At 37.8% G+C, this 14,665-nt stretch overlaps 1 protein-coding gene across 2 annotated transcripts in view; it reads left to right on the forward strand.

Annotated features, from left to right (window-relative positions):
• Positions 1–14,665, forward strand: part of sbf2 (SET binding factor 2) — a 143,013-nt gene that overhangs the window by 77,199 nt on the left and 51,149 nt on the right. For both annotated transcript variants that reach the window (XM_057859758.1, XM_057859839.1), the window contains exons 18-21: positions 6,176–6,346; positions 10,033–10,298; positions 13,081–13,253; positions 13,486–13,559. In XM_057859758.1, the coding sequence (XP_057715741.1) occupies positions 6,176–6,346; positions 10,033–10,298; positions 13,081–13,253; positions 13,486–13,559 (684 nt within the window). The remainder of the gene's footprint in view (positions 1–6,175; positions 6,347–10,032; positions 10,299–13,080; positions 13,254–13,485; positions 13,560–14,665) is intronic.

Genomic DNA, 14,665 nt, shown 5'->3' on the forward strand with positions numbered 1-14,665 from the left:
TTATCTTTCTCCGTCGCAATAAATGATAGTGCCATTAACTCATTCACTGCCAAACTGTCAATAGCAGTTACCGTAATTAAAAGTTAATTGTCCCACTCTTTGCAATATTCCTTTTCATGTATTTGAAATTGCTAGCGGTGCCATTGAAGCGTCCTTTATTTTTTACAGCCATCCTGTTACAGATTTTGTTTACTGTCCTGTCTGAAATAATGTTAGTATGCGTACGACATGGTTGACTAAAATGACAACAAGTAGTTTGAACTCTGGCTGTGAAATAATCCCATAATCTCAGCGTTCTGTTTTCGCCAAATGCAGTGCCATGCAGGTGTCTCTTCTTTTGTCTCGTATTTCCAGACAGATCATTTGACAAATCTTTTGGTGGTGGTTATTAATTTTTGATCGGAGGCATTTTCTCTTGACACCCCTTCTAAACAAGTGACACATGGAAAGCCCTTTCTAACTGTACAATGTATTGCAAACTTTCTGAAGTGTAGCGCCAGGTTTTATTTCTACTTCTCATTTCGTGTTCTGACCCAGGAGTGAACTTATAAAGACATGCGATTTTTGGCAAGTGTCTTGAATAACAGATTGTTTGAAAATGCCCTCATAACCCTTCTTTGATTGATATGCAGCAGTATAGTGTATATAAGTGTTTTAAAAGGACAGACATCACCTTTATCATGCGCACCCCAACAGAAAGAATCTTGCTTAATGAATTTGAAAACACAATATTTCATTTTTCTGAAGTGTAATAGTGGAGAAAAACGTGAATAAAATCCAGTATATCCCAGAGGTGGCCATTTTAAGTGTGAGCAGCAGTTTTATTGCCAGTATTTTTTCAGCCAATCGAATGCAAGTAACCCTGATTACCTTCCACGTTACATTAATATAATCATGCCCATGTGTTTGTCAGCGTTTATGTGCATGGGTATAATTGACATCACAACATGTCCACACTCGTAGCGTAGTAATTTTCTCTTTTTTAGAGCATTAAAAAAATTATGATTTTTATACCTAAATACTTTGAGCAACCGTCATTTGGTAAATATCATTTATGCTTGTTGAGTGGGGGCCAAGTCCGGTCCTTGAGAGCCTCAATCCAGCCTGTTTTCCATGTCTTTCTCTAATACACCTGAATCAAAAAATCAGGATCATTGTCAGACTTCTGCAGAGCTTGCTGATGAGCTGATCATTTGTTTGAGGTGTGTTAGAGAAGGGAGACATGGAAAACAGACTGAATTGATGCTCACAAGGACAGGACTTGGCCACCCATGTACTATATGTTGTCTGACTCAACAAAAGAATTGAACTCCTATCTTTAGGCACCATTATACTTATTTTTCAAACGTAATAGGGGCGTGACAAATTTTGGTGGTAAACCTTTATTTTGCAAACGGCCATGATACCTCTCCTGTATTTCATAGGTCAGTATTATGTTTTTGAAGTCTAATCGCAAGTCTAAGGGGCCGCTTACATGGTGACGCTCCAAGACTAAAACATTTTATCTTTGCATTTACATGGTTCTGTCTTGGTTCCATCTCCATTCGAACGATGTCGCAATTCCACGTGAAAACGATGTAGTATTCATGCCAGGCCCTCGGGGGCAGTGCAGTTTTACAAGGCGACAGCCAATGATGCACTTCCTTGACAACAACCTCTTCAGCTCAGAAGACAACACACTCATCCTCTCTAAGCAATGGTGTCCATACGTTTTTTTCCTTTTGCTTCAAAAGGAACAAAAATGCGAACATAAAATAAATTTAAATTAAAAATATCATAAAAATGGTAAATTAAAGCCAACATTCTGCCATGTTTGCTGTTTTGAATGTAGTAGCGACTGTACATGCCCAAAGTGACATGTGGTAGTGCTGATGTCATCGGAGCGAGAGCGATTCATACATATGGTTGCAGAGCAATCCCCGCAATCGAATTATTCCGCTCTGGAGGTCGGAATCAAAAGTTTTCCGTTTTCGCTGTCAAAAGGAACAGGCGAGCACGTTTTGCAAGACATTTGGTGCATCTTGGTGTCACAGCGTCACCATGTAAAAGGACCCTAAATAAATAAATTATAAATGATAAATCCATTTTTGGACTGTTGAACCAAAAGTCACATTGAGGAATCAAAAGTCACCTTGTTTTTATACTGTCAGTGCCACTACACTACCTTCCCCTATATTGTCTAGGCCAGAGAATGTGGGAACTTCCTTCACACTATAACAGCCTGCTACCACAATCATCATGCCCAGAGGCGGAATGCTTGGTTTGATTCCATATGTTGATATGGAACAGCTGATGTTTTTGACCCACATTCTCCATTCATTCCTTAAGACGCCTGTGCTTTTCTGTGTCTTCTGACACCTCTATAGAATATATATTTTTGCAGATGCGTGTTAATATTTGCAATAGAAGGAAGGATGAACTGATTTGCAAAATATCTGTCACTGTGTATTTTGCATGCATGGTGCCAGTTGTTAAAGTTCATCTGGGTTTCATACAACCTTTTGCACAGTGTCCTTTTGTTGGATGTTGAAGGTTGATAACGTTTTGTTGAGCTGCACATATCCTTTCACATTTACTATTTTAAAAAATGTTAAATCAGGAAATGAGTAGGCATGACTGACCTTTGAGTAAGTGCATCTTTTGCATATCCAATTCATTTGAGTATACCACTGTGTCTTTGTTCTACCGGAGGGTATTTGATATTGATGGATAATAGGATTTTGGACACCAGCACCTTACACTGCAAGAACAGTCTGTTATTTGGTGAAGGGTGGGCTGGGCATTTTCCTCTGCAATGTATTATTGAAAATGGCGCACTGGCTGACCTCTTTGTAACTTCAAAAATGTTCACATTATGGTTTACTTAATCTGTTGACCTTCTTTTGGAATGTTTACATTACTTGTACATTGTGTTAATACAGAGTTATGTCTTATCTGTAGCTTTGTTTATGATTCTGGCTTTCGACATCATCTTTCCATGAGTAGTAATGCTGTTTTTTACACTGCAGAAGAATACATGCAAGGCAATTGCACTGATGCAATTTCTCTGATTGTTTTTTTTCCCTCCAATACTTTTGCATTTGTTCAAATTAGCATTTTCAGTGACAACCAGTGTTGTTCAAGTTACTTTTGAAAAAGTAACTCATTCATAGACTTCACTATCAGTTGACAAGACAACTTCCACAAACATTGCCTTCCCGTTGGGGACCAACCTAGGCAGAGCTGAGTTAGCTTTTATTATGATAAACTCAAACACACGCTGCGTTCAAACGCCGGTTTTAGGTGGAAACAAGACGAAAGTTTTACTGCTTATAAGCAGGCAGGATTGTCTGAAGAGTGATTTGGTCGAGGATTCAAGGTAATTATTATATAAAAGCGCCCCATGCATGCACTTTCAACTTAAAAACCTTTGTTTTGTGACGACCGCCACCACATTAGATTACACAATAGTGTAATTTTAGCTCGAAATATTTACGTTATTTTTTTGCTTTTAACCAAGAATCTAGACTGTTCTATGTTCATATCTATAGAAATTTAGGTGATGTTCACATTTATTTACAAGAATTTTCAGCTTAAAAAGTTCTTTGTTTTGTGATGGCCACCATGTTGTATAAGTTTATATTCAAATGATCAGGTAATTTTCAGCCAACTCCCCATTTTTTGGCAAAAATGTAGTAATCTAGACATATCTGTGTCCATACACAAAAAAATCGCCTTTTACGTGTTTTATTTTATGTAACATTTCAAGCTAAAAACGACGAGTGCCAGATGGCTGGCAAGGCGGCCCTTCGTGCTGAGGCAATAGTAACATCGGAATTACACCTGAAGAAGTTGTGATTGTATAAAGAAAAATGTAAATGTTGCTGTTGTTGAGTACAATTAAGATGTTTCTGCATGCTTTCCTCAAGTATTAAGTTTTCTGATTTGAAAAATTGACTGATTTGTTAGCTGTTGAAAACTAAATTAAAAAAAAAATTAAGTTGCTATTTTGGGCAAAAACTTATATGATAAATATTTATTGATCCTGAAAATATAGGTAATTATCTCTGCATTTGGTGATTTTAGTGTATGTAGCATAAAATTTTATAGACATTTTAGTTTTTTTCTGTAAAGTGAGTTCTGTAAAATGACACTCATGTGCCATGGCGCTGCTGGGGGAGACTTCACTTGGATCACGAGACATAACTAACACGGGTATTGCCCATACGATAACAATAAGGCCCTTACACAATGATAAAATATAATGAGTTACGTTAGAAGTTACAGCAAAAAGTAGTTTCGTTATGTAATGTCACAAATGTAAGGGCATTAATTCCAACACTGGTGACAACATGGAGCATCTCTCAGTATCTTCGAGACATAATCGGCAAACGTATAACGCGTAGACATTTAACTCGTTGGCTTCCACTGACGGCACTAGATGTTCATTCCATTTTGGCAGCGATTAGCCTATAAAGGGCTAGTCAGTGCTTGAAAGTTATCTAATGCCACACAATCTACCTTAGGATTGTTACACCAAAGTTAAAACACGAGATTCCAGATCCTGATATCTCCTTTACTGTTGTTTACCAAATCACAATTTCCCCACTCTTGTCCGCTTAGCATTTTTTGGGCTTGTTCTTATCCCTGTATCAAACTTACATACCACTCTCAACGAGTCTCGCCACTCAGCCAGATGGATCTGATAGTAGTTTACTCCCCTTTTCCCTCTAAAACGTTGTTTCCTTATTTCCTTTCCTCCTTTCTCTATTATATTCTCCTTCCCCATCTCATGCCTTACCATCTGTCTTGTGAGTGTCCAGAAGAGATGACCTAGTGGGTCATAATGACCTGCACATAACTAAAGAGTCAGAAAAACACACCCAGGCTGAGTTAGACAACATAGACACGTCACAAACACCCCCCGCACACTCACACATCTGCTTTTAGATACATAGCACGTAGAACAGAAAGGTGTTACAGAGCTCCTCAAAGACCATCCTGCTATTCATACTTGCCTGTTTGTTTTTTGTGTAATCCCTTTCATCCTTGTTGCTTGAAATCAACATAACTCAGTGCACAGTCTAGACTAAATAGTCTTGAAAAAGTATTTGCCCCCTTTTTGATGTCTGTGTTTTTTGGTCACACACAAAAGTTTTATTTCATCAAACTATTTTAATATCAAAAACAGACAAGTAAAGGAAATATAAAATGCAGTTTATAAATGATACGCTATTTGGCTCTCTGCAAAGATGTAATTACTCCTCCTTGTTAAATTATTCTTCCAAATTATTATGATTGTTCAATCAATCAAATTTATTTCTATAGCCCTTTACAAAAAGACAAACATGGTTGATGAAAGATAAAAGGAAGGAAGGTATTGTACTATGACATTAAGAAAAACAAAACAATGTATCACGATAAAAGTCAAAACAGCAAATGGTCCTTAATTTGCATATGATACCCAAACACTATTTCCTCTAATGTGTAATTTAACACAACAATCAAAACCTTCTGCATTGGGTTTGTAGTAACATTTCACTTTTGTTTTTCGTGTAAGAGTCCTGATTTATAATTTTAAGGTCATCTGCCACAGTTTGGCCAAGGTTTTGGTCAATAATAAATGTTATTGTTATCAATGATTCCAATGAACTTTGATCCAGGATAGTGAAACAATGTGGTAGGCTGTCCCATGTGTTGTCTTCAGGCCCTCATACTGGGATTTAAGATGTTTTCTTTCTGATGGTTATAATTATAGCAACCGCCTCCAGTTCTCATACTTGAGGATAGATAAACAATGAAGTGATTAAAAAAAAACTGCATAGTGTCTAATACTGGAGTACAGTGAAAAATGCAAGGGTCTGTTGACACATTTAGTGACCTTATATCACCACATATTACAACTTCAAGAATGATGAAGTTCAGTTGAAGTTCTGGCTGCTTTGACTCGTGTTTTTGAGTGTAGTGGAAAAACAAGAGCAGCTGTCATTGGCATTAAATTGAAAAGGAATTAAATATGGGGATAACCCTCATCCAATGGCTCTCATTGTATTTCACCGGTTGCGCTGCCTATCCTGGAATCTATCCCATTTGATTAACGTGAAAGGCAGGGTACACCCTTGAGTGGTCCCCAGGTTTTTTGCATGTGTAGTTTTGTACAGCTTATTAAATGTATTTTTGTATTTTTGTCTTTCAGAAACTGATTGCCGGGGTGAACCAGTTTGCCTACACCTGTATACAAGACCACCCCATTTGGACCAACCAGCAGTTTTGGGAGGCCACTTTCTACAGCGAGGTCCAGAGTCAGATCCGAGCCTTGTATCTCAACACCCCGCCGGAGAAGTGGGGCATCGCTGCCACGCTGACGGTATAAGTTTTTCTCAAATGTATGATTCTTCTGGACCAAGGGTGTCAGACTCTTTTTTTTTTTTTTTTTGCTGGCCATATTATAGCGATGGGTTCCTTTGGAGGGCCATAATGTCTGCCAACCGGGACTGCCATAATTAAACAACTAATTAATAATCAAATGAATCGACAACTACAGCGGTTGCGCAAAATAATAGACACACCTTAAATAATCAACAAAAACTAATATGGTGTAGGTCCGCCTTTTGCGGCAATTACAGCCTCAATTCTCCGAGGTATTGATTCATACAACTTGTTAACTGATCATAAATGCTCAATAATCTGGTCTAGGGATTGTGCCGGCCATACAAAATGATCACTTCATTATAATGTTCCTTATGCCATTCTTTAACAATTATGTTCAATGATTATGATGCCAAAATGTTAGGTGTTTCCATTATTTTGTACCCCCTGTATATCCATAGTAGATTATCGTTCAGAGACATTTTTTTTTACCTCAAATCGTCTAACTCTTAATTATTTATATATAGCGCAAAACACTAAGGTGACTTGAAGTTCCGCTCTGAGACCCCCAATTTGGCCAAATTTCAAAATTGTCCTATATGCATGTGTGATACATTATTGGAAAGCTTAAAATCTCAATTTTCTGGGGGAAGAACATTTTTTAACAGGAGGGCATTTTGAAAAAAAAAATAATTTAAACAGCAAAACCCTAACTGGAGGCGAGAGCACGCGAGAGCAGAATTAAAGACACCACGATTTTAATGCGATATTATGGCGTACTCACCTTGTTTCGATCCAAAAACTCCATGCAGTATGTATCACCGAGTGTCAAGACACATCTGTGAATGGCCACAGCCGGATTTTGGGGGGATTTTATGGGTGAAACATGGTGATGTAACAAGGGTCGCGATGCAGAAATCGGAGACAACCTGGAATGGTCGAGATTTTCTTTTTCATATATTTACCCTTTTAAACTTTATTTTTTTGATTTTTCTTTGTTTGGATCCATTATTTATCATCTAACATATCGGGGAAAATGCGATAGTAAGAAAAAAACACAATAAGCGATAGTTATGATGTAGATATCCGTGACTTTTTTTACACACGCCAAATGTTTCATTGTGACGTAATTTGTTTAAAAGTTTACAATATGCGAGTGAATAATTTTTTATAGTCGTTTTTTTATTTTTTACTAAACAGTAGACATCAATTAATGATTCTAAGCTAAAAATGAGACATTTTGAATATTAAATATGATTACTTACCTTCTTTGAATATTAAATATGATTACTTACCTTCTTTTCATGGCTAGGTTGAAACAAAAGCGGTTGCGCGATGTCTGTAAACGGGGGTTTCCAGGGTAAGACAAACAAATTAAAAATAGTTCGGAGGCTTAGTGCGTCATGAATCTGCTATGGCAGCATTATAGACATATTGTTCTATCAAACACAACAGCTCTTTTGGCTTAAAATACAGCAGTTTATTTTAAAGAGGGGTGCAAGAGCAGAAACTGCTTTTTCAGTCTTGTCTGTGTTTTCCGAACTTTTTTCATTTGAAAAAAAAAAATCAAAGGATATAATATGAAACATTGTTTAATTTGTTTTATTTACCTTTAAGATACAGTGCCTTGCAAAAGTATTCGGCCCCCTTGAATCTTGCAACCTTTCGCCACATTTCAGGCTTCAAACATAAAGATATGAAATTTAATTTTTTTGTCAAGAATCAACAACAAGTGGGACACAATCGTGAAGTGGAACAACATTTATTGGATAATTTAAACTTTTTTAACAAATAAAAAACTGAAAAGTGGGGCGTGCAATATTATTCGGCCCCTTTACTTTCAGTGCAGCAAACTCACTCCAGAAGTTCAGTGAGGATCTCTGAATGATCCAATGTTGTCCTAAATGACCGATGATGATAAATAGAATCCACCTGTGTGTAATCAAGTCTCCGTATAAATGCACCTGCTCTGTGATAGTCTCAGGGTTCTGTTTAAAGTGCAGAGAGCATTATGAAAACCAAGGAACACACCAGGCAGGTCCGAGATACTGTTGTGGAGAAGTTTAAAGCCGGATTTGGATACAAAAAGATTTCCCAAGCTTTAAACATCTCAAGGAGCACTGTGCAAGCCATCATATTGAAATGGAAGGAGCATCAGACCACTGCAAATCTACCAAGACCCGGCCGTCCTTCCAAACTTTCTTCTCAAACAAGGAGAAAACTGATCAGAGATGCAGCCAAGAGGCCCATGATCACTCTGGATGAACTGCAGAGATCTACAGCTGAGGTGGGAGAGTCTGTCCATAGGACAACAATCAGTCGTACACTGCACAAATCTGGCCTTTATGGAAGAGTGGCAAGAAGAAAGCCATTTCTCAAAGATATCCATAAAAAGTCTCGTTTAAAGTTTGCCACAACCCACCTGGGAGACACACCAAACATGTGGAAGAAGGTGCTCTGGTCAGATGAAACCAAAATTGAACTTTTTGGCCACAATGCAAAACGATATGTTTGGCGTAAAAGCAACACAGCTCATCACCCTGAACACACCATCCCCACTGTCAAACATGGTGGTGGCAGCATCATGGTTTGGGCCTGCTTTTCTTCAGCAGGGACAGGGAAGATGGTTAAAATTGACGGGAAGATGGATGCAGCCAAATACAGGAACATTCTGGAAGAAAACCTGTTGGTATCTGCACAAGACCTGAGACTGGGACGGAGATTTATCTTCCAACAGGACAATGATCCAAAACATAAAGCCAAATCTACAATGGAATGGTTGAAAAATAAACGTATCCAGGTGTTAGAATGGCCAAGTCAAAGTCCAGACCTGAATCCAATCGAGAATCTGTGGAAAGAGCTGAAGACTGCTGTTCACAAACACTCTCCATCCAACCTCACTGAGCTCGAGCTGTTTTGCAAGAAAGAATGGGCAAGAATGTCAGTCTCTCGATGTGCAAAACTGATAGAAACATACCCCAAGCGACTTGCAGCTGTAATTGGAGCAAAAGGTGGCGCTGCAAAGTATTAACGCAAGGGGGCACGCCCCACTTTTCAGTTTTTTATTTGTTAAAAAAGTTTAAATTATCCAAAAAATTTGGTTCCACTTCACGATTGTGTCCCACTTGTTGTTGATTCTTGACAAAAAAATTAAAATTTTATATCTTTGTTTGAAGCCTGAAATGTGGCGAAAGGTTGCAAGGTTCAAGGGGGCCGAATACTTTTGCAAGGCACTGTATTTTTGTTTTTATAGTTAAAAGAAAAAACAAACTTCTCTTTATTTTTATGTTCATTTCTTTTTATTTACCTTTTTAAATTACAAAAACAAATAGGGAGAAAAATGGTAAATATTCTATATATTCTAGTAAATATTTATTTATTTTATGTGAACAGAAAAGGAAAACTGTATTTGCCTCTTTCCTTTTTTTTTTTTTTTTTTTTTTTTTTTTTTTTTTTTTTTTTTTTTTTTTTAAGAAATAACCATGAAGTCACTGCATATAATTCACTTTTGCAGGCCACAGATAATTAAGTGGCGGGCCGGATCTGGCTCCCAGGCCTGGAGTTTGACACCTATTATCTGGACTGTCATTTCACGGATTTCTGCGAGCTAATTAGAAACTCATTTGGGAATTCACAGTTTTTGCAAATTGTAGTAATCAAAAAAATTGTCTAATCTCTTCCCAGAGTGTGACCACAGCGCCCGCAAAAGACGAGGAGCAGACAGCTATGGACCTTGCAGCCGAACAGCTGCGCTTGTGGCCCAACCTGAGCAAAGAAAAGCAGCAGGAATTGGTGAAAAACGAAGAGAGTACTGTTTTCAGCCAGGCCATCCATTATGCAAGCCTCATGGTCTACCTGCTGGTTCCTTTGGACACTAGCAAGAACAAACTGCTTCGCAATGCACCGGCAGCTGACTGGGAAAGCGGCAGCAACAGCATCGTCACCAACAGGTCAGTAGAGAGAAGCTTCACTTGTTCTGTACATGTCTAGGAAAGAACGGGGTTGGTTGTCGCAATTTTTACTCTTTCATGACTGTCTTCCCATGAACATGTCTTAGAATAGTTATTCTTTTATTAGAGGGAATCTTGATATCTTTGTTTGTTCATGTCTAGGAAAGAACGGGGTTGGTTGTCGCAATTTTTACTCTTTCATGACTGTCTTCCCATGAACATGTCTTAGAATGGTTATTCCTTTATTAGAGGGAATCTTAATATCTTTGGTTGGATTCGATATCCTTTCTGTTTTTCAACTTAATCATCTTAATAAATAAGGAACATTAACAAGAATGCATTATAATGTTACCGTTAAATTGGAACAGCTTTACAATGTTTCTTTAACAGAACAGAACACATCCATCTTTCAGGTTATTGTGTAAGAACAAGAACACATTGCACTCAAGAACGCATTTAGAGATAGATATTCAAAACAAACTTAAATTGAGTCCAGAACTGAACATCAACATATTGTCCATTAGCTATTCACTGTCTGAGACACAGTGATGACAGACATCGGGTTTGCGCTTTCTAAATATGAGATTTGGTGTGCCTACAACACACTAAATTGCACACTATTGTGTTTTACAGTCTTCTGTTTTTTTTTTTAATGCATAAACAAAATATTTGAATCGGAATCACATTTGCTAATAAATAGGCTACAGTTACACATGTTGTTGAGAGCATTCGGAATGTTATGAAGCTGTTAGGAAGCAGCATCAGCCACAAGGTTGGAATTATTGTTATGTGGAGTTGTTCCAAGATTGTTGTTGCTGTAAAATGTTATTCTGAGAAGGGTGCATTTAAGCCTTTCGTGACAAGTTTTTGTATTACGATATACAGTGAATAAAATAAGTATTTGAACGCCCTGATATTTTGCAAGTTCTCCCACTTAGAAGTCATGGAGGAGTCTGAAATGTTCATCGTAGGTGCATGTCCACTGTGAGAAAGATAATCTAAAAAGAAAAATCCAGAAATCACAATGCATGATTTTTTATCAATTTATTTGTGTGATACAGCTTCAAATAAGTATTTGAACACCTGTCTATCAGCTAGAATTCTGACCCTGAAAGACCTGTTAGTCCGCCTATTAAAGGTTCACCACCACTCTATTTATTTTGCTGCATAAAGACACCTGTTCACTCCACACAATTAGTAAGACTCTTTTAACGTGGCGAAGACCAAAGACCGAGACAAAATTGTACACCTCCACAAGGCTGGGAATGGCTACGGAGAAATTACCTACCAGCTTAGTGGAAATAGGTCCACTCTTGGAGCAATCATTAGCAAATGGAAGAAGCTAAACTTGACGGTTAATCTTAATCGAAGTGGAGCCCGAGGGACAATATTGCAACTTATAAATTAATCACCACATAAACGCTTGAGTGTAATAAAAAATGAGATTTAGTGATTCAACGAGCCATCTACCTTTATCTTGATGTTAAAATGTATCTGCATCGTACTTGTATGGCCAATACTGTACTAGCCCTGTAGTTACTTGGACCACATGGCTGCCAAAATATGCAGTGTCGTATACCATTATTCTTCATGCCTTCGGTGTGTGCTTACACGGGTCGCTCCTCCAGCAGAACGATAGTTTGCTTACAAAATGGAGGAGAGAGTGAACAGTGAAGTTGATAGCACAGAATTTATCATACCATCAAAAACATAATAATAAGACGAAATATGGCCAACAATAGTTTTTACTATCAGAGAATAAATTGATATTGTAATTATGGTCACAGGCTTAGGTGAGTTGGAGTATGTACATAGACAATAAAAATCCTTTGGATCCTTTGAAATGTTGATGGTGTGACAACCAACCCCAACTCGTGTTTTTGGCTAAAAGCTAGCAGCTAGCAAGCAACTGGCTAATTAAAGAATTTTAATCAAAACTATAGATTTAGCCTTATAATTTCTACTCCTAACACTTTCATAACGAGAAATCTGTTGTGTAAAAGCCCATAAAATAGTAGTTTTGAAGTTGACATTAAAAAGTAATACCCTCTTACCTCAACGTGATGTGACACAAGATGTATGTAGATTTTTTTATTGAAGCAATCTGATCATTTCAAAACTGATAATGTGCAACACTGCCCTCTAATGGTCAAGTTATAGAAAGTGTGTCAACTAACCCTTTTGACAACCAACCCCGTTCCTTCCTACTGTGTATCTGTTGTGCATTCTACCTTGAGATGCTTTCAGGATGTTGCAACTGCACAAAAAAGTCAGGCTTGAGACCCTTTAGGTGTCACTAATGGCCCAGTTTGTACTCAAAACAAAATAGCAGTGATTTTCCTTGATGTGTGCTGTGATGTAAACATTTTCTTCGAAGTGGCTAGGTTGTTGCCAAAGTCGCTTAAATGAACACAGTGTTCTCATCACCATTTTTTTCATCCAAATTTTGCTTTTTTATTGTCAAAAGTGCCTCAAGATGTAGCTTTTTATACAAGTTGTTTTTATGAGACAACAGCTGCAAAATTGTTTGTGAAGTCATTTTCTTTCTTTCTTTTTTTTTTTTTTTAACTAAGTAATTGTCACTTCAGATGTTTGGTTTTCACAAATGACATGTGGATACTGCCACCCACTTGTGAGGATTCATGTGAAACATTCTCAAGCATCAACACGTTGTGTGTGCCAGGATCGCTGCTCGCTGATCACTCCTGTCAACATGCAGCTCTCGCTTTGGCTTGACCTTTTACACATTCATGCTTTTCATCCTACCGTTTATCATTAATAGCATCGCCGGCAGTGTCGCAGAGAGCTTTGACACTGAAAGCGGTTTCGAGGACTCTGAGAACAGCGACGTAGCCAACTCGGTAGTCAGATTCGTGGCTCGATTCATCGATAAGGTCTGCACTGAAAGCGGAGTAACGCAAGAACACATCAAGAACCTCCACAGCATGATCCCAGGTACGTCACATACGGTGTCCATTCACGCATCTGCTGTCCTAATTCCCACAGCTTTGTGCAGAGTAACTCCTGCTGGTGTGTATTCTCAGTAACGCTGGCCTCTGAGCTGATTAACTCCTGACATGTTAAATGGCCTTACAACCTCGAAATACACACACCGTTTGTGTGAATGTGTGCGAGCCTATGTGTTTCTTTGTACGGACACTAGGTAACCTCATCTTCTGACCCACAGGCGTCGTCGCTATGCAGATGGAGGCTCTAGAGGCAGTTCACAGGGAGAGCAGGAGGTTACCGCCCATTCAGAAGGTGTGTGAAACTCTACATTAAAGGATATTTGGAGTATATATAGTTATGCTTGTGTATAAGCACTGGAATGTGTATCTGAATCACTCCTCCACAGACTGTCCACAACCAGGGTTGCCACACACAGTAAATATGCTTTGATTTATTTGTAATCGATCAAAAAATCCCAAAACATCTGCTTTATTATTCATTGCCCAGCTTTTCTATTCACATAGTTTTTGGATCCAATGCACATTTACAGCTAAATTGATAAGCCTAGAGTATTATAGTTGTAAATAGCATGTGGTTTATATAATAGCCGATTAGTAGACTAATCACAAAAATAAACAAGTTTTGATTCCAATGCATATTTACAGCTAATACGTATATTTAGCCCAGAAAAATATTACAGTACTACATGCGAGTGGGAAATGAGCCAATTTGTCAACTAATCGCAAAAAATAAGCGGTGATTTGATAACATTAAAAATAACACTTTACAACAACAACAAAATTCTAGCAATGATGCACACACTTGTTCTTGTGTAATTTTCGGGTGCTGAATCATAATCGGAACGTTTTTTTTTTTTTTTTTTTGTGAGCTCTAGCTTTTTTTTTCTTTCTTTTTTTTGCAAATTAAAATTTCAAAAAATTTCAATGGAAAATTATTGCAAAGTGATATTTTTAACAAATTGAGTATATAGCTGAACATTTAGTGCAAATAATGCATTTAATTTATGTCATGATCAGTGTTGTTAATGGCGTTAGAGTATAACAGCGTTACTAACGGAGTTATTTTTTTTTTCAGTAGTGAGTAATCTAAATAATTACTTTTCTCATCTTTGCAACGCCGTTACCGTTACTGAGGGGTGCATAAGTGTGTTACTGCAATTTGTTTGAATATTGCAAAAGCGATGCTAGGTGGCACCATTAATACCTGACAGCAGCCTACAAACTACGTTCACATGATGCTACGGTAGATATCACATATGTATAGAACTAGATGCGAAATGACACTCGCTGGCGTTAGTAAACAGCCACCATCTTAAAGCAGTAAACTTCTCAGGCAGGCTCTGTTGTAGCATACCTAAGTAACTTAGTAACTCCTAAATAGGCGAAATCTTGACTTGT

The sequence above is a fragment of the Corythoichthys intestinalis genome, chromosome 1 (genome assembly GCF_030265065.1).
Source record: "Corythoichthys intestinalis isolate RoL2023-P3 chromosome 1, ASM3026506v1, whole genome shotgun sequence".
Taxonomy (NCBI): domain Eukaryota; kingdom Metazoa; phylum Chordata; class Actinopteri; order Syngnathiformes; family Syngnathidae; genus Corythoichthys; species Corythoichthys intestinalis.